We start from the raw sequence: 26,712 nt of genomic DNA on the forward strand, positions 1-26,712 counted from the left end.
AATTAGTTTTAAGATATGAGAATGAATTTTTTCACAATTTGCATTTGGATGAATCTCACGAAAAAATGTCAAGGTAATATTTATTCGCCTAATTAGCAATACTGTTATTTTAAGAAAAAAGTACTTTACTATCAACACAATATAACATTATTATCACATTACAGTAGGTTGCTGACAATTGCAAGAGGGGAGTTTAAATGTTTTTAATTGTCAAAAAAAGTGTCGCAGTGCAAAAAATGTAAAGGTCTTTAAAATGGGCTTAATTTTTTTTTTTATGAATTTTATTTTTCTTTGAATAATTTTCGATTAACTAAAGGTGCATTCAGTCATTTTTTCCTCATTCAAAAAGTTTAACTTCTAAAGACATGAATTGTAATTTTGCAATTTATGTAGGAAATCATGACTACTCACATTAAAATGAAGACTCCAGTCATATCAGTAACCTTATAAAAGCTGTTTTATTCTACATGTAGAGGGTCCGCACATGGGGGTTGCCATGTTAGCATCACATGACCAGCCAAATACTTCTTGCTTAATCTCAGTAACCGGCCTGTTATTTGACACTTTCACTCAATGATTGAAGTAATCATGGCTGACTGTGAATACTACATTTCTACAATGACATCTGGAACTGAAAACAATTCATTTTAAATTATGCTGCATCCAAGCCACTAGGTGTCAGTGTAAGTTCAAGATGAGTACACTTAAAAAAATAAATTAAAAAATCCGGGTTCAATTCAAGTTAAGCTCAATCGACAGCATTTATGGCATAATGTTGATTACCACAAAAATTAATTTAGACTCGTCCCTTCTTTTCTTTAAAAAAAGCAAAAACCGAGGTTACAGTGAGGCACTTACAATAGGCGTGAATGGGGCAAATTTTTGGAGGGTTTAAAGGCAGAAATGTGAAGCTTATAATTTTTCAAAAGTACTTACATTAATTCTTCTGTTAAAACTCGTGTATTATTTCAGCTGTAAAGTTGTTTAATCATAATTTTTACAGTCATTTTAGGGTCTTAGGGTTTGTTGACTACATCGTTATGGCAACAAAGTTGTAGAATTGGATATAACTTTACACAGAAAAGGTTAGTAAGTGACTTTATCACACAAAAATCATGTTTACATGCATATTGTTTATGTCTTGTGGCTATATTTTTGAAAAAGTGAGTATTTTAACGTTCAAAAATTGGCCCCATTCACTTCCATTGTAAGTTTCTCACTGTAACCCACATTTTTGCTTTTTTTCTTTAAAAAAGGAGGGGCAAGTCAAATTTTATTTTTGTGGTAATCAATTTTATGCCACAAATGCTGTTGATTAAGCTTAACATGTATTGAACCCGGAATATTCCTTTAAGGTCACATATGTGAATAAAGAGAAAAGCAATATGATCTCGAAGACTTTTATTTATGCCTTCTGGATGTAAACAAGACATGTACAATGAAAAATGTACAGCTGTGAACAGCTCAATGTTTTTAAACAAATCAAATTCTTTAAATTTTGGGGTTAAATATGACAGAAAATTCTTCCAGTTTTAGCGAGATTCAAAATTGTGTCAAACTATGCTAGTCATTTTTTGTTTAAAAAATGTTGTGAATTTAGTTTGATTCCTCCATTTCAAAACAGGGAAAGAATCTCATTCCTCCCGCCCCAGGAAATGCCCGCCTGAATTACAGCGTCATGATTGGAGAAATGCCCTGTCTGCTAACAGTCTCTGAATCTCAGCTGCTCTGCGATTCACCAGATCTGACCGGAGAACAGCGAGTGATGGTGAGCTTCACACAGTCATGACATTTTCCCATTATGCATAATAAACACCTAATCCATAATGAGCCTCTCTCTACAAGCAAAGAGGACAACAGGCTCGCCTCTCAATACAGCTACTCAGAATTTACGAGCCTATATTTATCCCTTTGTATATCAACTAATAAATGTGGCAGAAAATGAAAGGATGGCCGTAAGATGGAGAAAATGCTGAATGTTTGGTTTGCGAGGACTCGGGCATTGTATGTCTTATTTAATCAATCTCGTAATAAACCACTGCTGCATGGCCATTTTTACCTTAATGCTAAAACAGAAAACATAAAGGTCAACTGGAAGAGGCTCGGCGTACATTAAGTACTTATAAGGATTACACAGGAGCGCTGATACAAGCAATTTTCCTCGTAATCTAGCTATCTGCTCTCTCGACAGCTCAAACAATTATTACGAACAGCAGACAGGAGTCCTTCATAACCTTCATGAGAACACCCTAGCAATGTCCTAGAGCTGTATTCATACACCCAAACTCCATCAGATTTAATTAATTAGAACAAGCCCTACGAAAACAAGATTGCATGTACAGTATCAAAGAGCAGATTATGATGCGGAGAGTTCCGGTGATGAAAGTAAAAGGCTGTTAGTGAAGCCACAGTTTGGAGAAACACCGGTAGAGAGGAGAAAGTGAAATAGTAGTGCGAGTGAGAATGCAGGGATCACTCAGCTAATGACCTGACACATATCGACAGCTCCCCAGGTTTCACTTTGTTGTTCTCAATCTGCAACTCTCCATAATTCATGCAGCCATGCAGCGCCCAGGCAGTGTTGGAAAGGTGAAACTCGTTAGGATAGACTGCAGGATGCCGTACTTAATTGGTCCACGAATAGTACAAGGCTGAAACTCCCTGTACCACGCCACAGTCGGACTGAAATCCCTAACTAAACCTCTATTACCTGCTGATTTTAGTGTAATTGCCGTCACACCTGTGCCGATATGACTATTTGAAGTAATTTGATTTGGATTAGTCGTCTAAAGAAGACAGCGAGGAGTTGTTCTCTCACGCCAACAGTGTTGGGGAAGCTACTTTGAAACTGAAGCTTGTTAATAACTTTTAATAACTTTAAATGGTTAGATCAGTAGTTTTCAACTGGTTTTGCTTCTTTTATGGACATCATGTGGTGATCCAACACAATTCGAAAAATGTTATAAAAATTGACGAATACGAAAAGTTTACGAATCCGAACATTCATGAACAAGTACAAGTTAAACATTGCAATGTTTTGTTGTTCATTATAATTACTTAGCCAATAATTCATGGTACAGAACACATTATAGTGAGCACAAATCATTTTTTATCCCCTATCCAAACAGACCTGTTACAACAAAGTGGTGGCTCTTGGAAAAAGTAGTTTTCTACTTTACAAGCTACTAGCATGTAGCTAACTACTTTGAAGCTATTTAAGGGGGAAAAATCCCCAAAAATGTACAGCTATTGATGATATTTTTTTTTTTTTTTTTACAATAAGGGCAGTATTTATCTGGCTGGCACAAAAACAATAACAATCTCATTGCATTTGGATGTTGGAGTTTGAATATCCCAACTCATTGCAGTTGGGATATTCACTTGTAAACTTGCGATAGACTGACATTTTTTAACGTTCTTATGCACCTCACTGTTTTTTCTGCATTTTAAATTATAATTGTAGCATTTCAAGATGCATTGAAGTTCAACTTTTAAAAACGTGTCTTGAGACCCCCTCATTCTTTTCCATTATGCTGTGGAGCACCTAGCGTTTTTTGATTGAACAGCCCCTTACTCTCCAACACTGCTGACCAGGCAAGTGCATAATTCTGAAGTGCATTTCACTGTAATTCTAACTGTGTGCTGATTTCATCCAGGAGAAAACAGTGTGAGTGCCCTCAGCCAATCAAACACCCTCATTATGAAAATCAGCAGGACTTTTTGACTGGAAAGCTCACTAACAAGAACAAACCTTTGTTTCTTTTGTGTGTGTGTTTAGATTCTAGTAGGAGGTCTGGAATATTCCCCCGGCATGCTTCACATCTATTCCGACAGCACTCTCACGCTGCCTGCCATTATAGGGATCGGAGCGGGCGGAGGCGTTCTTCTCATCGCAATTATTGCCGTGCTCATCGCCTACAAACGCAAAACGAGGGACGCCGACCGCACGCTCAAACGCCTGCAGCTGCAAATGGACAACCTGGAGTCCCGAGTTGCACTAGAGTGCAAAGAAGGTAAGAGTCCAAGCGCACTCATTCAGAGTTGAATTGAGGATGCTTTGAAAAATTCCACTTTGAATTAAAATGGCAAACATGATGCAGAATTGTAATACGGATTTGAATTTAAAGAAGTAGAGTTAACGTGGAATAACATTCAAAAAAGAAATTCATAAAAAAAAAATATATATATATATATATAATAAATTCCTATACTGTATTCCAGTGATGGACTACAGTTTAATCTATATATCATACAGTATCATTTATAGATTCAATTTTTTCATATTTCAAACTATTGAAAAGTTTCAATTTGTTTAAAAAGACTGTGTCTTTTTTTAAAAGCATTTAACTTAGTTAAGAGAAATATGTCTAATCAGTTGAGAAAATATATTTAACATATTACGGAATAAAAGGGTATAAGTCGAAATAATTATGAACTTTTTTTGTTGCGTGATTGTGTTGAATTTATTTGAATTGTAATTCAGTAAATTCTTCTCCCTGTACTTGCAATTCAAAATCCAGTTCAATTCAAATTACAACTTAAGAATTGAAAGGGAGCCAATTCTTAAATTCTGAATTTTGCCTCACACCTGCCCTACACAGCCCACACTTTTTTTTATAGTTCATCATCTGTGGTGCATATGGCCGTATCAAGCTGTTTCCGACAGGTGCGTTGAGTGTTTTAATTAGCTACTAATGGTCTTAAGCCGTAGGATAAATCAAATGGAGCTGTGATGTATTATTTTATTGTATGCAATATCTCCTGTGGGCGCCCAGATTGCAGTGTTGTATTTGGAAACTAGAGAGTTGGATGTTCTCACACTGCTGTACTGAGGCTGTAGCCTGGATTCTTGCAGAGTTTGACGCAGTCTTTGTGGAGCGATTGAACTGGGTCATGACGTCATAAAGTCCTCATCCTTTGATACTGGTTTTATTCACGGGTTTAAAGGATCTGTAACTCGGGCAGATGCGCCACTGTATTTTTCATGCATTCATTAAAAGAATGCTATGAAGAACTGGAATAGATGCAAGTTTTGTGCTTGTTTTTGTGATTTATTAGGTTACTGTGTCATTTTTGTGACAGCCATCAGTGGGGATGCTTTAACAGAAAACGACTAAGACTGTACTGCATACATATCACTAGTGGTCGATATTGGGTTTTAATGACAGATACCGATCTAGACATGGCTGACATAATGCTGATATAAAGTCAGAGACCAGAATGAAAATGTTGGATTTTTTTATTTATTAATTTTTTTAACCTGGAAATTAACCAAAAGTTTCAAGATTAATTCTGTTTGGCTGATAACCTCAAAATATATTGGAAACAAGACTTTCTAGAAGTCTACAGTGCTAACATTTCCCAAGGTTTAAGAAATACCTGTGTATATTTTATTTTAGGTCTGATGGATGCATATTTTTGTTCCTTATTTTTCTTAGCATTTGCCGAGCTGCAAACAGACATCCAAGAGCTAACCAACGACATGGACGGTGTAAAGATCCCTTTCTTGGAATATCGTACCTACACCATGCGAGTGATGTTCCCCGGTATCGAAGAGCACCCTGTTCTGAAGGAGCTGGATGTAAGCGAGCTTTTACAACCTATTGGTTCCATTCTTTTGTCCCCGGGTGTAGTCTTTCACTTGCAAGTGGCAATAATTAGGTTGCCACAATTTATAGACCCTTTTCTTTTAATCCTTCTGCCAAAAAAGAAAACAAAGAAACTCATAGATGTGCTTTAAAAAAGATCCCCTAAGCTCTGAAGCTACTGCGGTAATGCTGTCTCAGTAGTCAACTTCACAGTAAACGTCCCTCTTTAAGCTTGAGTTTTAATTAAAACCTCAGGCTGAATAAAATCAGCAGCCGTGTGATGCCCTGGTGGAATTGCCATCTAGAGACGTGTCTCACCATAAAAAAATATTTTGAAAAATAGTTAGCAAGAAAGAACAGTTCTTCCATTCTTCTACTTCATTTAAAAGTGTAGTTCACCCGAAAATGTTTATTCTGTCATTATTTTCTCACCCTCTTGCCATTCAAAACCTGTATGACTGACTTTCTTCTGTGGAACTCAAAAGGAGATGTTAAGCAAAAAAAACAAATTCCATTCAATTAAAGTGAACGGGAACTAAGGCTGTCAAGCTCCATAAAAGTAGTCAGTAAGACTTGTGCGCTATATTATAAGCCTTCTGAACCCATATGAAAGGTATGTATGAGGAACAGACCAAAATGATTTATTCACTCAAAATCTTCCTCTCCTTTAAAACTTTCAGATCTCTGCAAGTTTGAATATGAAGAAATGAAAATTAGAATTTAAGAGTGATTTTCAGTGAGTGACTGTTTACATTTCTTTCTGCTTCTCACACAAATCTATCATATGGGTTCGAAAGACTTGAAATATAGCACACAAATCATATGGACTCCTATTATGGTGCTTTATTGTCATTTTTGGAGCTTGAAAGTCTCAGTCCCCTTTCACTTTCATTGTATGGGTAAGATCTTCATAAACATTCTTCAAATGTTCTCTTTTTTGTGTTCCACTTAAAAAAGGAAGTCATACAGGTTTGCAATGACATGAGGGTGAGTAAATGATGACAAATCTTTAATTTGTGGGTGAACTATGCCTTTAATCAAATGTTCTGTCTCCTCCCAGTCACCAGCTAATGTGGAGAAGGCCCTGCGTTTGTTCAGTCAGCTGCTACACAACAAGATGTTTCTGCTGACCTTCATTCATACACTGGAAGCTCAGCGATCCTTCTCCATGCGGGATCGTGGCAATGTGGCCTCCCTCCTGATGGCGGCGTTGCAGGGACGGATGGAGTACGCCACTGTGGTGCTCAAACAGCTGCTAGCTGATCTGATCGAAAAGAACCTGGAGAACCGGAACCATCCCAAATTGCTGCTCAGACGGTAACAGTTTAACTGTATTTTTATTGTATAACTTTGTTTATAGTGTATGTGGATAAGTGTTAAAGGTGTAGTTCACCCAAAAATGAACATTTTGTCAACATTTTCTCATCTTCATGTCGTTCCAAACCTGGATTTTCTTATGCGGAACACAAAAGGAAAAAGTGTAACATATATTACAGTCCATCTTTTCAACAAAATGGCAGTTGATAGGGACTTTGATAAAAACATCCAAAAGCATCATAAAAGTTGTCCATGTGGCTCACGCATCATACTCTAAGTCTTCTGAAGAAACATGATAGGTTTCGCGAGAAACAACAAAATGTAATGTTATTGATTTTTCAATTCAAATCTTGATGTCTGTTATGTGTTCATGAGCAAAATGAAAGAAGATTGTTCACGCGAGAACTTGCTTTGTTTTTAGCTTGTTCACGTGAGGACATACTTTGTTTTTTAGCTTGTTTACGTAAGAACTTGCTTTGTTTTTTAGCTTGTTTACGTAAGAACTTGCTTTGTTTTTAGCTTGTTCACGCGAGAACTTTGTTTTTTAGCTTGTTCACGCGAGGACTTGCTTTGTTTTTAGCTTGTTCACACGAGGACTTGCTTTGTTTTTTAGCTTATTTACATGAGAACTTGCTTTGTTTTTAGCTTGTTTACGTAAGGACTTGCTTCGTTTTTTTAGCTTGTTTACGTGAGAACGTGCTTTGTTTTTAGCTTGTTCATGTGAGAACTTGCTTTGTTTTAGCTTGTTCACGCGAGAACTTGCTTTGTTTTAGCTTGTACACGCGAGAACTTGGTTTGTTTTAGCTTGTTCACGTGAGAACTTGCTTTGTTTTAGCTTGTTCACGCAAAAACTTGCTTTGTTTTAGCTTGTTCACGCAAAAACTTGCTTTGTTTTAGCTTGTTCACGCGAGAACTTGCTTTGTTTTAGCTTGTTCACGCGAGAACTTGCTTTGTTTTAGCTTGTTCACGTGAGAACTTGCTTTGTTTTAGCTTGTTCACGCGAGAACTTGCTTTGTTTTAGCTTGTTCACGCGAGAACTTGCTTTGTTTTTTAGCTTGTTTACGTAAGACCTTGCTTTGTTTTTTAGCTTGTTCACGCGAGAACTTGCTTTGTTTTTAGCTTGTTCACACGAGGACTTGCTTTGTTTTTTAGCTTATTTACATGAGAACTTGCTTTGTTTTTAGCTTGTTCACGCGAGAACTTGCTTTGTTTTAGCTTGTTCACGCGAGAACTTGCTTTGTTTTAGCTTGTTCACGCGAGAACTTGCTTTGTTTTAGCTTGTTCACGCGAGAACTTGCTTTGTTTTTTAGCTTGTTTACGTAAGAACTTGCTTCGTTTTTTTAGCTTGTTTACGTGAGAACTTGCTTCGTTTTTTTAGCTTGTTTACGTGAGAACGTGCTTTGTTTTTAGCTTGTTCACGCGAGAACTTGCTTTGTTTTAGCTTGTTCACGCGAGAACTTGCTTTGTTTTAGCTTGTTCACGCGAGAACTTGGTTTGTTTTAGCTTGTTCACGCGAGAACTTGCTTTGTTTTAGCTTGTTCACGCGAGAACTTGCTTTGTTTTAGCTTGTTCACGCGAGAACTTGCTTTGTTTTAGCTTGTTCACGCGAGAACTTGCTTTGTTTTAGCTTGTTCACGCGAGAACTTGCTTTGTATTAGCTTGATCACGCGAGAACTTGCTTTGTTTTTCAGCTTGTTTACGTGCAAACTTGCTTTGTTTTTCGCTTGTTCACACGAGAACTTGCTTTGTTTTTTAGCTTGTTCACGCGAGAACTTTCTTTGTTTTTTAGCTTGTTTACATGCAAACTTTGTTTTTTAGCTTGTTTATGTGAGAACTTGCTTTGTTTTTCAGCTTGTTTACGTGCAAACTTGCTTTGTTTTTCGCTTGTTCACACAAGAACTTGCTGTTTTTTAGCTTGTTCACGCGAGAACTTGATTTGTTTTTCAGCTTGTTCACGCGAGAACTTGATTTGTTTTTTAGCTTGTTTACATGCAAACTTTCTTTGTTTTTTAGCTTGTTTATGTGAGAACTTGCTTTGTTTTTCAGCTTGTTTACGTGCAAACTTGCTTTGTTTTTTAGCTTGTTCACACGAGAACTTGCTTTGTTTTTTAGCTTGTTCACGCGAGAACTTGATTTGTTTTTTAGCTTGTTCACGCGAGAACTTGATTTGTTTTTTAGCTTGTTTACATGCAAACTTTCTTTGTTTTTTAGCTTGTTTATGTGAGAACTTGATTTGTTTTTTCGCTTGTTCACGCAAGAACTTGCTTTGTTTTTAGTTTGTTCACACGAGAACTTGCTTTGTTTTTGTAAAATGAAGACATGCAATATGCTGCCCAACTCACGTGGACTATTTTATGTGTGCTTTTTATGTGCCATGTGGGTTTGGAACTAAATTATTTTCATTTTAGGGTAAAAATATACCTTATATTTGGTCAGATATTACTACAACAAAATAATAAAGGTGTACTAATACTTCAACATTGTAGTGCATGAGATGAGTTTAAAAACTTCTTGAAACAATACAAATAATCAAAAATAGTTCTTGGTTGATTCGCCACTTTCCTGATTTTACTATAGTAATTTTTTCTTTTTTTGTGTGCAAATGTTGTGGATTCATACATATGAGGGATATGATAAAATCTATTTCATTTTTATTACAATTATGACAGTAGCTGAAGCGTTTTAGTTTCTAAATGTGTTTAGACTACTAGTTTTCATATCAGTTACTGTAGTTTGCTTTATAGAAACCATAGTTGATCTAACCATGCTAATGAGGAGTCATCCATAGTTGAACCTGTGGATAATATGGTTCTGTTGTAAATATAGATACTATGCAAGAACTGGTAAATTTTGTCAATTTTAAAATTATAAACTGGTACGGGCAGTCACTGCAGTTTTAACAGCTGGCTTTTAGCAAGTTGCTGTGCTGCAAACAATGTGAAATGCTGCTTATTAGCATTATTAATTGCATTGGTTTTCCTTTGCAGAACTGAATCTGTGGCTGAGAAGATGCTCACTAACTGGTTCACTTTCCTCCTTCACCGTTTCCTTAAGGTTTGTGTTTCTATGTTGTCGATTTACCTTATTTTTATTTAATATACAAGTCTATTTATACAGTTCTACCGATTCCTCTCAGTTCAGAAATGGCTACTTGACCACTGTTAAATGAATAACAACCTCTAATTTCACCCTGGCTAACTAGCATCCTGTTTAATTTGTGTGAGAAGATTTCTCTGCGCTGATGGCTGACTCATTGTGAAGCCACTTATAAATCTCTCTAAAGCCTACGGTCCAGATAGCAATTACGGAATGTCACGGCTTCCACCAAAGCCTGAAATCATCCCCGTGAGGCCACAAGGGCATTCACTCAAACCCACATCCTGTCAGGTGTTCCAAAGTTGACCAAGACACCCGGCTTGTGGCTTCCGCAGCCCAAACGGTGCTGTATTAAAGCAGATTCAGATGGCTATTAGCGTTAAGGGCGAGAACATCAGGCCGATTGTGCATTCCAGGCTGGAATTGCCTCCCGGAATGTAGCTCTGGCTGGCCGCCCAGTGTCTTTAAGTCCCATCAGTACAGATGTTAAAGTGTTTTTGGCCACCACATGGGCCTCTAGAAGTAATTACCCCGAAATGCTTCCTTAGTCTGACCTAGGACTATATAGTGCAATCTTTGTGTGAGCGCATCCTCTCATATGGCCCATATGGTAGTTTATATTGTTGGCCAAATGTTTAGATACAATGGCCAAAAGTTTGTGGACACCCCGTTCTAATTAACAAATTTGGTTACTCCATTAAATCCAGTAAAGAAAAATGTTTCTTTATGTAATGGCTTGAGCTTTGTGTGCTTCCAAATTTGTGGCAACTGTTTGGGGATAGCCTTTTTCTGTTCCAGCGTGACAGTGCCCCTGTGAACAAAGTGAGGACCATAAAGAAATGGTTTACTGTGTCTGGCGTGGAAGAAATTGACTGGCCTGCACAAAGCCCAGACCTGAACCCCATTGATCACTTTTGGGGTGAATTGGAACAGCAACTGTAACTGTAAGCCCCATCGACCAACATCAGTTCCTGACCTCACTGATAGCCTTGTGTCTGAATGAGAGCAAATCCCTGCAGCCATGATACTACATACAGTATAGTGGAAAGCCTTCCCAAAAGAGTGGAAGCTGTTATTACAGCAAAGGGGGAATTTGATGCCTAAGGTTTTGAAATCAAATGTTCATCAAGCACATGGTGTCCACCAACTTTTGGCCATATAGTGTATGTTTATATCTGTTGCATAATTTGAAAGGATGTTTATGTTGTATACATTACCTTCAGAGACCTGTTGAAGAACTTTAGTCAGCTTTTCTCTGATATGAGTGATGATTATTTCCAAACATCAGTTTGGAATATTTTTGAAAGTTTAAAATCAATATGAAATCTAAATGAACCCTATTTAGTTTTTTAAAAGGATACTTCATCCAAAAATTTTGTTACAAACACATTTGAGTTACTTTTTCATAGAACAACATCAGTCTTATTGTGCACTATTTTGTTATCCCGAAGAAGAAAAAAGTTTATCTTCATGAATTTTCAAAATGCACAGTTTTTTTTCCCCCTTAACTAAGTCACCAAGCTCTCTTATTTTGTAACTCCCCCTCTCCAACCAGCTATCATATAGACCTTATTCATGCCATCTTTGATTTTTAATGGGAATGACAATGAGGCTGTGAGGGATCGACTTACAGTCTTTTCAATGGGCTGTACTGCAGTTTAAAGTGTTTTTGGATAGTTTTGCGGACAAAACATTGATAAAATATCTTTCTAAGAACATTCAGTATACAAAGATCTCCAGACAACATGAGTTGTGGAAAATCAGATGTGATTTTGGAGCATTATACCATTCGTGCCATTTGAATAGATAGTAAGTCTGTCCCTCACAGCCTCGTTGTCATTCCCATTAAAAATCAAAGGTGGCGCTAGCGTGAATAAGGTCTATAGAGACCACACCCATCTAACTTTTTATTATCCAATCAAATTCTGAATGATAAAATGAAATCCCACCATTTGTTCTCATTGAATATCCTGTTTCACTCTAAAAATATGCACTGCAAAAAAAAAATCATTTTCTAAATTAGTATTTTTTTTTCTTGTTTTCCAGTAAAATTATCTAAACCATTCTTAAAACAAGATATATTTACTTGACAAAGCAAAATTGCTTAAGATATTTTGTCTTGTTTTCAGAGAAACCTAAAATTAGTGAGATTTATGCTTAAAACAAGAAAAAACTGTTTGCCTATTGGGCAAGAAAAATAACTCAATTCAAACTTAATTCAAAGGTTTTTCTTACCCCTATTGACAGATTTTTCTTCTTGTTTTAAGCATAACCTTTACTAAATTTGGTCAGATTTCTCTGAAAGACTTTATATCTTATGCAATTTCGCTTGTTAAGTAAATATATCTTGTTTTAAGAATATTTATTTATTTTTACAGGAAAACAAGACAAAAAATACTAATTAAGAAAGAAATGTTTTGCAGTGTGACGCATTACAGAAATAAAAGGGGTTGCTAATGCGTTTACCTTATGCAAGTACGACAATACAAGATAAAGGGTGTGCGTAAATATTTTTTATAAAGTGCTTTAGAGCTTATCCTTTCATGTCATTTGCATTTACACTGCATACGTTAAATTGCGTGAACTCCATGTTCAAACGTGACCATTAGCAAGTGAAACCTGGCGTGAATCCCGTGACGCACATCTGTTGTGTCATAACAAGGTTTTAACACCCATCCTAGGCATAGTAAATGGAGCCAAAATGCATACAGAATCATACAGCCTCAATAGAAAGATGAGAATATGATTTATATCATGAAACTAAAATGCATTTGACATGGAGTTCAGATGCATCTAAGACGCTGGTTTGGAATAGCGTGCTGTTAGGTATGGATGCTGGCTAGCCCTCTCTGTCTGTTAGCAGAGTGCGAATCAAGATGCCATACTGTAATTAATAATGTCAAGCTGATCTCGCCTAAGAACTAAATAATAGCCTCCCCACAGTATCACTGTTTAGTCATCAAACGTGTTTAAGTGGGTAATTGGAGACTTCTGTATGCTTCACAAATGTCATCTGAGAAGAGCCGCGATTGGCCATCTTTCTTATTCTCATGATCGTATTTTCTTTCTCTGTACTGCTCACCACTAGATTTCACTCCTATGCTTCCTGATGGTTAGAATATTTTTTTTCCTCTCCTTTCGGCCACTTTTCCGTGCAATTAAGCAATTCGAAGTCTGTGAAAATTACAACCTGTCTGATTTATTGAAATGCCATTCTGTGGTATTTTGCACAGGAAGCAGGCTTATGTTCCTTAGTATATTTTTTAAAGGTAAAAGGTTTTAAAGTGGATATAAAAAGCAAAACAGAATTGTTCTTTTGAAATAAAAACGTATTTGAGGTACTATGTAGAAATACTATAATAAGGCAGTAGTTTTGAACTGGTGGGCTGTGACGCAAAACTGAGCCGCAGGTCTTTGCAAGGTATAGACACCAGATTACATTAAAACAGGTGCACTTGTAATGAGAATAAACATGGTTTGTGCCGCAATGTGTTTTGTACTGTAAATTATTGTCTTAATATAATAATTAAATAATTAAGGCTGTTGATTTAACACATTTATTTAGTGTAATTTAGAGTAAATTAACTAAAGTAAAAAAATGATGTGTTAAAAAAAATGTATGCAAAAATAAAATAGCTCAAATGGAACACAAAAAAACCCGTTACATTATTAAATTCCACCAATATACATATATAATAATATATATACATATACAAAATTTTAAAATATTAAATTATAAACTTTATTTTATTTATAGAATTATCTTTGACCCACTTTATATTAGGTGGCCTTAACTACTATGTACAATGTACTTATTATGTACATACATGTTGTTGCATTGTAATTACATTTAAAGTACTTGCATTTAATTACATTGTAGTAACACTGTTAACTTCACCCCTAACCCAACCCTTACCCCAAAACCTAACTCTAACCCATAATCCTAAACCTACCCGTATCTCACCCTCAGTAGCAGCAAATGTGGGAATTTTGCAGAACAACATGTAGTTACACAGTAAATAGTCTTGTATGTATTTAATGTTAGTACATAGTAGTAAAGGCCACCTAATATAAAGTGTGACCATTATCTTTATTTGGGGGGAGATTTCAGCAAATATTAGTGATTCATTGATTAATTTTAATTGATTGAGAGCCTTATAAATAATAATACATTTTGTGTGTTGGTTCACCACTTGATGTCCAGTGTAAAATCTGGGTCCTGAAACAAAACTAGTTGAAAACCACTTCTATTACAGTATGTTGTTGACAAAGCAAAGCTCCCTTGCTAATTCACCAAAACCATTCAGAATCATTACAGTATTGACATGAGAACCATGAAACTTTCAACTACCATTTAGTGTTTACCTGCCTTGATAAATTACAGTGTGTGCTGCGCTGGAACATAAAACTTTGCCAATCACGGCAGAGGTCATTTACTGTACATATAGCCTTTGTCTTAAAGTTAGTCGCAAAAACAGCCAGATTAATTCCAAGGGTCATAGAAAGAGTGAAAATGGATGTGTAAAACTAAATTGTGACTGTTTTTAATGCAAGAAACCTTGACAGATATTATAAATGGGCATAATACTTTTTTCACTTTCTCTCTCTCTCTGCAGGAGTGTGCTGGTGAGCCTCTCTTCATGCTCTACTGTGCTATAAAGCAGCAGATGGAGAAGGGGCCCATAGACGCTATCACAGGAGAGGCGCGATACTCCCTAAGCGAGGACAAGCTTATCCGACAGCAAATCGACTACAAGCAGCTGGTCAGTGTCCCCATGGTGAAGCTCTCTCATGTATCCCATAATCCCACTTCCTGTTTCCCCATTCTCACAAAAGAGAGTGTTTGCCAGACCAATTGTGTGACTTCAGCTTATGTTGGATTGGGAGTGTAATTTTTAGATTTCTATAATTATCAATGTAGTTATCTCTCTGCCTGTATGTCTGTCCTCACACACACACACAAAACTACTGCTCAAAAGAGTGGTAAATTGCACAAACACCTGTGACACTGAGAACTTCACTGAAACCTGCACAAATTATGGTCAGTGCTGTTGGCATATTTACTGTCTGTACCGACAGAGCTCTGTGCATTGATTTTAAATTGAACAATATGAGTCGTCCAATAAATGAGGCTTAATCTATGGCTCCTCAGTGGTAGTTAAAGCTATAAGACAGCCCATCAATTCCACCGTATTTAGTATAGGTCAGCATAAGGTAATTGATAAGTGGCATAGTTGTTCAGCTGTCTTAGCTGTCAGCTCTAAAGTGAGTCTTCCAGGGGTTGTCAAGAAAGGTCAGACACACCTGTGAACACAGTGCTTACAGTCAGTGTATATGGAGGTATGTTCATTAGGGGTGTAAATATTTTCTCTCACAATGACTCATTTCAATTACGATTTTAAATGATGCAATGCATCATGACTTTTTAAATGTTTAGTTCCGACTCTAAATTCTGATTGGATGAGCTGTGTCCAAAGCCGATGTAAAATGCAGATAAACACACACCTGTGATCATACATTCTGTATTAAAGCAACAAGTTGCTATGTTGCCTGGCAACCATAAATAGTCTACAGTTTTTTTTTTTGTTTTGTTTTTTTTTTTTTTGTTTTTTTTTTAGATTTGGGTTAACTAAAAGCTATCCCTTGTGTTCATAAAACCCAGATTTCCTGGGGGCCTGGGTAGCTCAGTGGTAAAGACGCTGGCTACCACCCCTGGAGTTCGCTAGTTTGAATCCCAGGGCGTGCTGAGTGACTCCAGCCAGGTCTCCTAAGCAACCAAAGGGTAACCTCCTCGTGATCTCTATAATGTGGTTCGTTCTCGGTGGGGCGCATGGTGAGTTGAGCGTGGATGCCGCGGTGGATGGCGTGAAGCCTCCACACGCGCTGTCTCCGTGGCAACACGCTCAACAAGCCATGTGATAAGATGCGTGGGTTGACGATCTCAGACGCGGAGGCAACTGGGATTCGTCCTCCACCACCCGGACAGAGGCAAATCACTACGTGACCATGAGGACTTAAAAGCACATTGGAAATTGGCCATTCCAAATTGGGAGAAAAAGGGGAAAAGTCCCTTTCCTAAACCAGCGCTGGATGTCCCAAATATAGCTTCGCTATGTCTCTGGGAGAATTCTGTAATTTACTGAATAATTGGGTTTTAATCACAAACTTCTCGTGTGTGAACTGCTGCTGAAGGGCAGGAATTGCTGTGAATTTATGATCAGCGAGTAGCCACGATCACAAATGCACAGTCACGCATCAGTGCCAGTTGCATTGTTTTAATCACACGATTAACGCAGCCCATGCGCATGAGGTTCTCTCATGAATTTACATGGACTTTTGTCATGGTGTGAATGGAGATACATCAGAGTGTTGGGTTCATAATAAATGCTGAGCTCTTTAATGTAACTCCACTGCCTGTTTATGAAACTGTTATACGTATGTGTTACTGACAGTCATGTTTTCTTTTTTTATGATTTTGATTTGTTTATGCTACTGCCTGCATATAATAACTGATGAACACATTTGAACATTCTGCATTTTTTTTTTTTTAACAATGCAATATAGACAGTGCCTTCCTTTATGAAGATTTACAATGGGTTTTTCAGCAGAAATTTTGTTCATAATCTGTTAGAAAATTCAATAGATGCACTGTAAGACAGTTGGGATGCTCAAACAAACAGAGCCGTATTTTGACAGTGCCACATTATTTAAATTTTTGGAAGGAATCAACCTGCAAATGGCTTACTTACTCTGCATGTTATGCTGGGATAGGAGAAAGTATTTTAACAGGGGGAAAAAATATCACACATCTGCTTCAAGTACTGCATCTCTTTTACTTTCAGAAGTGCCACATGAATCCTTATTTGTGGCCGGATCAGTTGCCTCGTGCAGTTTGTTTTTATCGATCTGTGACCGTTTTATCAAAACCTGAGCATTTCACATATTCTAAATGTCGCTTTGCAGGCAGATAAATATTTCACCATCGACATAACAGTTAAAGTTGAGATGGCTATCATGATAAATCAAGCTGAAGCTTGAAATGGGATCCAGATCAATCTTTGATACACTGGCAGACCAGAGTGAAATAGGGCCTCCAAGCTGTGTATAATAATAATAATAATAATAATAATAATAATAATAATAATAATGTGTGTTGACCTTTCCACACCCTTTAAATGGAATAGTTTGCCCAAAAACTAATTATCATTTACCAGTCCATTCTCTTGTACTCATGTCACTCCAAACCCATATGACTTTTTTTTCTGTGGAACCCAAAAGAGAAGTTTGACAGAATGCCCAAGCTGCTTTTCCATATAATAAAAAAAGTGAATGGGCACTGGGGCTGACAAGCACCAAAAATGACAAAGCCGCACCATAAACATAAAGCTATTGAATGACTTTGTCCACTTCCACACTAATGCGTTTTTACTAAAATGTTACTGTTTTCCAAAGTATGCAGTAACGTAGAGCATTTTCGAAACCCCCTTTTTTGATGGAGGAATACACCATTCTAGTGGGAATAAGAGAATTAAACAGCGAAATGAATGCTTTTTCAAACAGAAATATGAGGGTTAGTCTGGATGTGGTCTAAGTGTTGCCTTTTATGCTAAAGATCTCTTCATCTCTTTCAATTTCTCTTAGACACTCATGTGTATTGCTCCGGAGGGAGAGGCAGGTACAGAAATCCCTGTTAAGGTGCTAAACTGTGACACGATCACTCAGGTGAAGGACAAGCTGCTAGATGCTGTGTACAAAGGCATCCCGTACTCTCAGCGACCGCAGGCCGACGACATGGACTTGGGTAAATAACTCTGCTTACAACCTATGTCTGAATTCATATCTATGACATAAGCTTTTGTAGGCCCCCTTAAATCAAAATTGGACTTTCGTGGCTTTTAGTCCATGGGTCCTATTTTAAGAGCGCTAAGCGCAACGCTTTGTCATAAGTCATGCACACAAAGTCAATGGGCATGGCCATGATGTTTTGGTATTTTCACGCAAGCATGCACTAAGTCTATGCACAAGTGGGTTTGGCGAAATTGGGCACGCAAAGTGCCAATGGGCTGGGACAAGTGCAATTTAATTTTGATGTCCTTTTCTGGCACCATCTGTGTCCTATTAAATAATCCGTTCCCTGTCAAGCACCAGCGATATACAAAAGATGGCACATAAGAAGTTGGTAGTGTAAATTAACTGTTTGCAATGAATTAGAAGAATAGAAATATTGACTGAAGTTCTTTTATGCATTAACTGCATCCTTGTTGAATGTCTTGTTGTATTTCTATGACGCGCTCCTTAAATTCACATAGAAAATGTGGTTCTTGTCAGTATTTGGATTTACGCTCCATTAATTATAAAGAATGTAAGCATTATTAATCATTTTCACGGACACACATCTCATGGCAATTATTAAAAGTGATTATATCAACACATACTTCAGTTGTACCGGTAGATTTTAATTCTGAAAAATAACATCTATTTATTGAAACACAAAACATTAAACCAAAAATATTTCTACATTTAATTGACACTTCAATCGAAAATATAATCATATAACGAAGTGGTCAAAAAAATCATACCAAATCCAAACATTTTACCCTCTCCAGCTTATTTAGTTGGCCTCAAAAATCACTGTACAACAACAGGTGGAAAAATACCAATATAAATTGTATCATATATAAAATTATTAAGCAAACTGCAAATGTAGGAACTGAATTTAGACTTTGCACTGAAAACAGACGTGGTGCTGAAACGTCTATGCCCAATGACTATTTCTCGGGAAAATAGCAAATTGCGCTTTGCACCACTTCAATAACACACAATACACCCACAGGTTTCACACGTACACTTGCGCTTAGAATCAGCAATTAGCGCTGCACTTTGTGCACTCATGAAAATAGAGCCCCATGTCTTTTAGTATTGAGGTCATCTATATGCTAGTGTACAAAATTAACTATAAATGCAGGTATGCACTTTTAAAATTCACAGTGTTTCTCTTCCGGAAGAATTGAAAACCATCTTGCACTATGCACAATTTTGTCCAATCAAAAGCTCTCTCTAGGATGAGAATGTCCCTTCCTCTAGCAAATTATCCTTAAGGATGTCCTGCCCCAACTTCCTGTTTCAGTCAACATACAAAAGAAAGCTATTTGATGTGGTCTTTAAAGACAACGTGAAATCAAAATTGACCGTGACAAAACATTATAAATAAATGTCCCTGGTCTTATTGTTCAAGCTATTTTAAAGAAAAACATGTTTGTGTTCATAATCTTTCATTAAAATGAAACAACTTTTTGCCCCTCTGAAATTACTTTTCACTTTTGTTGATGCAACCTCGGCCGTGTGGGTGGAGAAAAATGATATTAACCAATAATATCATAGCCCAACATTTCACGATACAATCAAATCCAGATGGATTAAATAAAGCCCCACCCTACATCATTTTTAAGGGAAAGGTACCAAAATCAAAAGATTTACCTTGAGAAATGAGCTGAGTTTATGAAACTTCCAAAACATCAACGCAATTGACTTTATCGTTCTACAGAATGGCGGCAGGGTCGACTAACCAGAATTATCCTCCAAGATGAAGATGTCACCACAAAGATCGAGAGTGACTGGAAGAGACTAAACACACTGGCACACTACCAGGTTTGACAACAGTTCCTGACGGCTACTATGTGATGTTACGCAAGTTCACAAATGCTTGTTGTTTATTCCTATGATATGAGATGCACATGTTTTTTAATAGTTTTCCTTTTCCATCTCAGATGACAGATGGGTCTTTGGTGGCTTTGGTTCAGAAGCAAGTATCCGCTTACAACATTGCCAACTCCTTCACATTCACCCGTTCCCTCAGTCGATACGGTAAGCCGCTGTCTCTCGGATCACTTTATGTCACACAATCCTCCGCTTTGGTCTTGTTTGTTGAACATATCATGGTGGCTTTGAGAATTTTTGCCATGTGAAGTATGTTTGACTGAGAGGCTGAAATTGTGAACTGTTTCACTAGCTCTATTTGTCTGAATTCAGTTGGATTTAGCACTTAAAGGGGCAGTTCACCACAAACATTAAAATTCTGCAATTATAGTCCCCCTCATGTTGTTCCAAATCCATATGCTTTTTGTTGTAAATGATGACAATTTTCATTTTGGGGTGAACTACCCCTTAAAGAATTGGATTGAAGTACTCATCTCTAACCTGGATTGTTGTTGTGGTGGTGCAGAGAGCCTCCTCAGGACCTCTAGTAGTCCAGACAGTTTACGATCAAGAGCTCCCATGATCACTCCTGACCAGGAGACGGGCACCAAACTCTGGCACCTCGTGAAGAACCACGAGCATGCAGACCAGCGCGAGGGAGACCGTGGGAGCAAGATGGTCTCTGAGATTTACCTCACACGCTTACTGGCTACCAAGGTACCAAGGCACAATGCAAAGCAGAATTCCTAAAGCTCCCTTTCTTTGGGGTAAAAACTCTGTAAAACATGGCAAAACATTTTCTCTAAAAACATAGTTTGTTCAGTTACGGTTTACAGCTGCCAAGCAACTAGCCACATTTGTGATGTTCAAATGATGTGCGGTCACAGGTGAGTGTACATCGGCTATTTTGCAGTGGCTTCAAACATGGCTCAACCAAACGCCGTTGTTCTCCACCAAAAATAAAAAACGCTCTCCATTGCCACTTTAGAAAATGACGACATTAAGAAACTAAAAATGTTCAAACCAAAATGAACTTGTGTGGATGTGGCCTTTTGTTTAAAGAAGTTTTATCCGTGCTCCACGAAGTGTTCCGTGATTCGTAACTGTAGCTAGTTTTCCGATCTCCAGCGTTCTAGCTTGCATCGGCATGTTTATAGGGGATATAGTGACATTTAGCATATTAAATTTGATTTGGCTCCGTAGTGACGATACTTAACAGAGTTGCAATGACCGTCTTTTGAGAGTGTCTCACCTGAGTGCATAGATGACTTGACAAGATGGCCTGAGGTTAGTTACGTTGATGTCATTAACTACTTATTTATGGTTATGACTGCCAACAACTACACAAGTTGGGTGTGAACTCATTATTACTCCAACTAACAATTAAAATGGTTGTTGCTTTCCATCTGGATCACTCGTTTTGGTAGTTTCTACATTGCTTCATGTGGAGACCAGAACCAGAAAACAGGCCAGTGGCAATCAGAATCATAATAGCACTACCCAGTGGTTAGTCAGGAAAACTGTGGATAAGAATAATTCGACGTCCTCAAGATTCAAACCTTTTTTGCTCTTAGACCATAAAACTAGCAGAAACATTAACCGTAGCCTATGTAACATGTCAGTTTAAACCATCAATTTGAATAGTGTTTGCTACTGTAGATACTGAAAACTTCCTGACCTGCTTTTCCATGATCCTGGTAACAGCCAGAAATAAAGCAGTTGTATAGCCTAAAAACCTTGTTAGAACCTCCACATAACTCTTGAGTGTGTGCATTGCATTTGTAGGGCACACTGCAGAAGTTTGTGGACGATCTTTTTGAGACTGTATTCAGCACGGCTCATCGCGGCAGCGCTCTACCGCTGGCCATCAAATACATGTTTGATTTCCTGGACGAGCAGGCGGACAAGAGACAGATCACTGATCCAGATGTACGGCACACCTGGAAGAGCAACTGGTAAGATACAGAGCACTTCCTGTCTCTGACCTCATTTCCTGTAGCATCCGTTTTGAATGTTTTGAAGCCCAGTTGGGTTGGCAGTTCTGTTCCAGTTTAATGAATGTAGTGACAGGCTTGTGTTCAGTTATATGGAAATGACACAAACAAAATATTGACTTCTAAAGCCACTTTTTTCAGTCATCTACCATAAATAACGTTCTGTCTTTGAATTGTCTACATTTGGGACTTTTCTTAGCAAATATTGGCATGTGATTAATTTGATTAATTAATTGCCATACCATGCATTTAATTAGATTTATTAGACTGCCCTAAAAATAACATTTTATTGAGATTCAAAACAAACAGCAATCACTAAAAAGCCTTTTGCTTTAGTTTGGATGTAATTGGATGCTGCTTTGTCTCTCTACCTCTCTCTGTCTCTCTCCATCCAGCCTGCCTCTGCGGTTTTGGGTGAATGTGATAAAGAACCCTCAGTTTGTCTTTGACATCCATAAGAACAGTATTACAGACGCCTGTCTGTCCGTGGTGGCTCAGACCTTCATGGACTCCTGCTCAACATCTGAGCATCGTCTGGGCAAAGACTCTCCATCCAACAAACTCCTCTACGCTAAAGACATTCCTAACTACAAGAGCTGGGTGGAGAGGTACAAGAAGCCCCTGTACTCTGTACCCGTAATGACAAAATATAAAAGATTATTTATCTGATTGATGTAGCCTAGAGTTTAAAGATCTAGAAGGGTAACCAAAAGAATGCAGGTTTAAGGTTGATAGTCATTGATTAGTCATCCTTTTATTCTGGAGATGTACTTTATACAGTCTTTTATTTGGCAGCTTTGTAGACAGAAATTAATTGGTTTTAGTTTTCAGACTCTTGTAGATCCATTGCAGACTGTTCATTACAAATTCAAATATATCATTTATCACTGTTTTTAACCAGAGGATTTATACATGTGTGTTTGTGTTTTCAAGATATTACAGAGACATCAGTAAGATGCCGAGTATTAGTGATCAGGACATGGACGCTTATCTGGTAGAGCAGTCTCGTCTCCATGGTAACGAGTTCAACACGCTGAGCGCGCTCAGTGAACTGTACTTCTACATCAACAAGTACAAGGAAGAGGTGAGACATTTGACTGTATTTCACACTCTTTTCTAAACATTACACATTTAAACAGTAGTCTTACATCTAATATTGAGCAAAATTAAGTTTGGAGGGATTAAAAATTAAATAGTAGAAGTTAACCAAAATGTTTTTTGTTTTTTGTTTTGTTTTTTTGCAAAGGCTCATATCTAGAGAGCATGGTGGCTAAATCAGATACTATTCTGAAAGATGTATATGATAAAGAATTAAATTTATTGATAGCAATTAATTAAATTATTTTACACACTATTTAAGACTGTTGGTAGATTTTGGAACTGACATGGGGGGAACTAACACATCTGTTAATCAGCATGCACAGTTATTGGCTGATACTAATAATCTTATAATAGACAAATATCCACCAATGAGTTGGTGTAACAGAATACTATCAGTCAAAATTTTGGACACACCATTATTTTTTTTTATTACTATTTTGCACATTTTAGACTCGTAGATATTTTATCATTTACTCTAAGGCCAGAAACACATTTAACGCGGGTACGCAAATGCAGATGCGAGTGCATGACCAACGCATTGGCAATGCTAAAAAAACCAGACATGTTATTATTCAGGTAAGGGGGGGGGAGGTCTTACTGACATCGAAATGATCAAGGGGCACTCTATCCCCCCAACCACCCACATACCCCAAATACCAGCCCTGAGTTGCTATAAATATATTGACATACATTTTCATGCTCAGCAATTTTCTCTTCAAACTGTTGCTCCATCATGACAGTAGTTGACAAAAGATTAAACACTAGAAGCAGATATTTCACACTAATGTCTGCTATAGCGCACCTTGGGGCAATGTTGGGAATGCAGTGCATACTTGCATTAAGAATTGTAGTCCTACCACCCCTGGAGTCGTGAGTTCGAATCCAGGCCATGCTGAGTGAATCAGCCAGGTCTCCTAAGCAGCCAAATTGGCCCGATTGCTAGGGAGGGTAGAGTCACATGGGGTAACCTCCTCATGGTCACGATTAGTGGTTCTCGCTCTCAATGGGGCATGTGGTAAGTTGTGCGTGGATCGCGGAGAATAGCATGAGCCTCCACATGCTGTGATTCTCCACAGTGTCATGCACAACGAGCCACGTGATAAGATGCGCGGATTGACTGAGACTTGTCCTGCACCACCCGGATTGAGGTGAGTAACCGTGCCACCACGATGACCTACTAAGTAGTGGGAATTGGGCATTCCATATTGGGAGAAAAGGGGATAAAAATAATAATAATTAAAAAAAAGAATTGTAGTCTGGCACATTCTGGAATGCAATAGTGCATGAAATCAAGCTTGTGTCTGCATTCACGTACTTAACGTACTGTATGTTTTGACCTTAAATATAATCAAAAAATGTTCATGTTATTTCAATCTCTGAAATAACACAAATAGAGTAATGAAAATTGATGCAGTGATCAAAAAACTTTAATCAAAATTATCTTTATATATTTATGTTTTAGCATCTTCAAAGTAGCCAATCTTTCCCTAGATTACAAGTCTGCACACTCTTGGTATTCTCTCAACCATCTTCATGAGGTGCAGCCAGAGAGGCTTTTTAAACAGTGTTCAAGGCGTCCATATGTATGCTAGATACTTGTCAGCTGCTTTTCCTACACTATGTTTTTTGTAAGGAAATTCATACATAGGTCTTTCTGATCATGAGAAACATAGATTAAGTCAAGTGTTTCCAAACTGTTGACTGATAGTGTGTATCACTAGTTTAAAGATGTTTTGTATAGCAAATGTTGTTTCTGTATCAGTGGTTTGATCTTGATGAATGTACAGATGAGGTCATTTATTATTGTCATTATGAGCTCCAGTGCACATCTTGAAACTCTGAATGATGACTGTAGAATATTGAATTATTACATGGCTTTGGCCTTCAGTTAATGGCCTCTCTCTTTATCTCTCTCGTACAGATCTTGACTGCACTGGATCGAGATGGCTACTGCCGCAAACACAAGCTAAGACACAAACTCGAACAAGCCATTAACCTGATGTCTGGCAGCAGCTGAGGGCAGCAAAGGATTGGTCGAAACGGGAGGGGAGGGGAGTTTGAGGGTTTTGGGGTTGGGGGGGTGGGAGGATCGCAACAGAATTGGGTGTCTGAAATATACAGACTGATCCGTGATAGAACATCAACAGCTTGTGCTAGCGAAAAGTTGAGGCTTAAAACACTGGACAATCAACTCTTAAAGGAACCACAGCACAGCATATGAAGCCCAATGTTTTTCTGGACCAGAACCTGTACGCCCAAACGCCCTCACTCCCTAATGCCTGGACCGAATTCCTTGGCTCAGCTTGGGTACCTCTCTTCTGCACTGGCCTTTCACACACCATTCATTTCTACACGACTGCCTAACAAACTTTTCGGACTACTGTGGATCAGATACATTCCAATGAAAAAGGTGCACGTTGCTGTTGCCTTGGAAACTGTGCTAAATTGCCAAGATAGTGCCATGGATAAAAAATAGCTTACTTGGGAGAGAAAAGAAGCAGCATTTAGTAAACCTGAGAGCGACTAATGCAATGGACTGAAAACAATTCTCGATAGATTCCTATTGACCTCTGCAAGATGCCTCAAGACTTTTGGAACAATCTTGTTTTGGGGCGACGAGGGAATGAATATGATATTTATGACAGAATGAATCAAAAATGGAGACCAAATGTTGGGGGAAACTGCATTATGTGTAGTTTCGGGGCCGGGCGGAATTGGAGGAACCTTCTCTTTGTCTCGAAAATGCCATAGACCTATGAAAGCGCCTTTTTTATCTCTTTTTCTTTCTCTTTTTTGTGATTTTGGGGCCAAATGGACCTCTTCTTGTCAAGGGGTATGGATCAGCGTCTTTTGAAGCTTGCCTTTTCGTTGCGTCCGGATATGACTCTCAAACCCTTGCCAGGATGTACCTAGGATGAGTGTTCATTTATATTGTGGACATTTACCCTTCTTGTACATCCCTGCATTCTTTGCTTTTTTGTACACCACTATGTTACTGTGAGGTTTGGAGTGTTGACATTTCTGTGGTCCCTGCACTTGTGAGGACCAAGTTTTGTCCATTGGTCAGGCATCTTAAATGTAGTAGATCCATCTAGAGCAATAACTCAATTTACCTGCAGCCATGTGTTTTAAGTTCCCTGTGTGTCCAAATTCACCATCCTGATTCTAAATTCTCGATGTTAGCTGTGGCGGAGTCATGCAATTTTTGTTTTCCTGTACTTCTGTCAAAACGACAGGCAAAACGTGTTCACGATGCCAAGCACAAACGAAGGGGCGACTGTTCTAATTGTTCTACTGATTGTTTTATCACTATTTCAACAAGCAAATGCAATTTTTGAGCTATTGTGACCTGTAGTCCCGAACTAGAGATACAAACATCCACAATGTTCTTTGAAAGTTGTGTAGTCGTCCACACCTTATCGCGGACTGCCATAGGGTTCCTGCTTGACTGAATACAACAATTGTGTCAATTATGTCTGTATACAAAAACAACAAGGCCTTAAGTAATTTCGTCTTGATTTGATGCAAGTTTTGCCATGTCCGTGACGGCAGTATCGCCCTCTGCTGCCACGGATGTGAACTGCAAACTACTGGTTTTATTCCAGGTACTCTGATTTGGGCTCGAATTGTGATATACGTGAATTTCAAAATTTTCTCAACCTTTTTTCTATTCTTGCTATACAGTATGTGATTCTGAGTTCTGCCCTGTCTAATTGCGTATCGATTGTGTTTGAGTAATTTAGTTTGAACAACCGAGATTGTACATACAGCGTGAATTAATGAACATATTGTGCTAAATTCAGCCTCCGTTTTACGCAGAATTTTAACACAAAAATAATTTTACCCTCTCAAGATCACAACCAGGACTACAGGGATATCTGTTTGTTTTCAACATTGTCTGAAAAATTTAAAAATCCTAA

The 26,712-nt window shown here is 37.9% G+C and overlaps 1 protein-coding gene across 1 annotated transcript in view; it reads left to right on the top strand.

Moving 5' to 3' along the window:
- LOC127423915 (plexin A3-like) overlaps positions 1 to 24,855 on the top strand; it is a 228,008-nt gene extending 203,153 nt beyond the window's left edge. Inside the window, exons 19-32 of the mRNA XM_051668599.1 lie at positions 1,625 to 1,768; positions 3,779 to 4,013; positions 5,439 to 5,581; positions 6,649 to 6,905; positions 9,893 to 9,959; positions 14,618 to 14,764; positions 17,643 to 17,802; positions 19,546 to 19,649; positions 19,769 to 19,865; positions 20,224 to 20,414; positions 21,483 to 21,652; positions 22,087 to 22,299; positions 22,625 to 22,775; positions 24,714 to 24,855. Coding sequence (XP_051524559.1) covers positions 1,625 to 1,768; positions 3,779 to 4,013; positions 5,439 to 5,581; positions 6,649 to 6,905; positions 9,893 to 9,959; positions 14,618 to 14,764; positions 17,643 to 17,802; positions 19,546 to 19,649; positions 19,769 to 19,865; positions 20,224 to 20,414; positions 21,483 to 21,652; positions 22,087 to 22,299; positions 22,625 to 22,775; positions 24,714 to 24,809 — 2,175 coding nt within the window. The 3' untranslated portion in view covers positions 24,810 to 24,855. The remainder of the gene's footprint in view (positions 1 to 1,624; positions 1,769 to 3,778; positions 4,014 to 5,438; positions 5,582 to 6,648; positions 6,906 to 9,892; positions 9,960 to 14,617; positions 14,765 to 17,642; positions 17,803 to 19,545; positions 19,650 to 19,768; positions 19,866 to 20,223; positions 20,415 to 21,482; positions 21,653 to 22,086; positions 22,300 to 22,624; positions 22,776 to 24,713) is intronic.
- The last annotated feature ends 1,857 nt before the right edge of the window (positions 24,856 to 26,712 follow it).

The sequence above is a fragment of the Myxocyprinus asiaticus genome, chromosome 33, assembly GCF_019703515.2.
Source record: "Myxocyprinus asiaticus isolate MX2 ecotype Aquarium Trade chromosome 33, UBuf_Myxa_2, whole genome shotgun sequence".
In the NCBI taxonomy this organism is placed as follows: Eukaryota; Metazoa; Chordata; class Actinopteri; order Cypriniformes; family Catostomidae; genus Myxocyprinus; species Myxocyprinus asiaticus.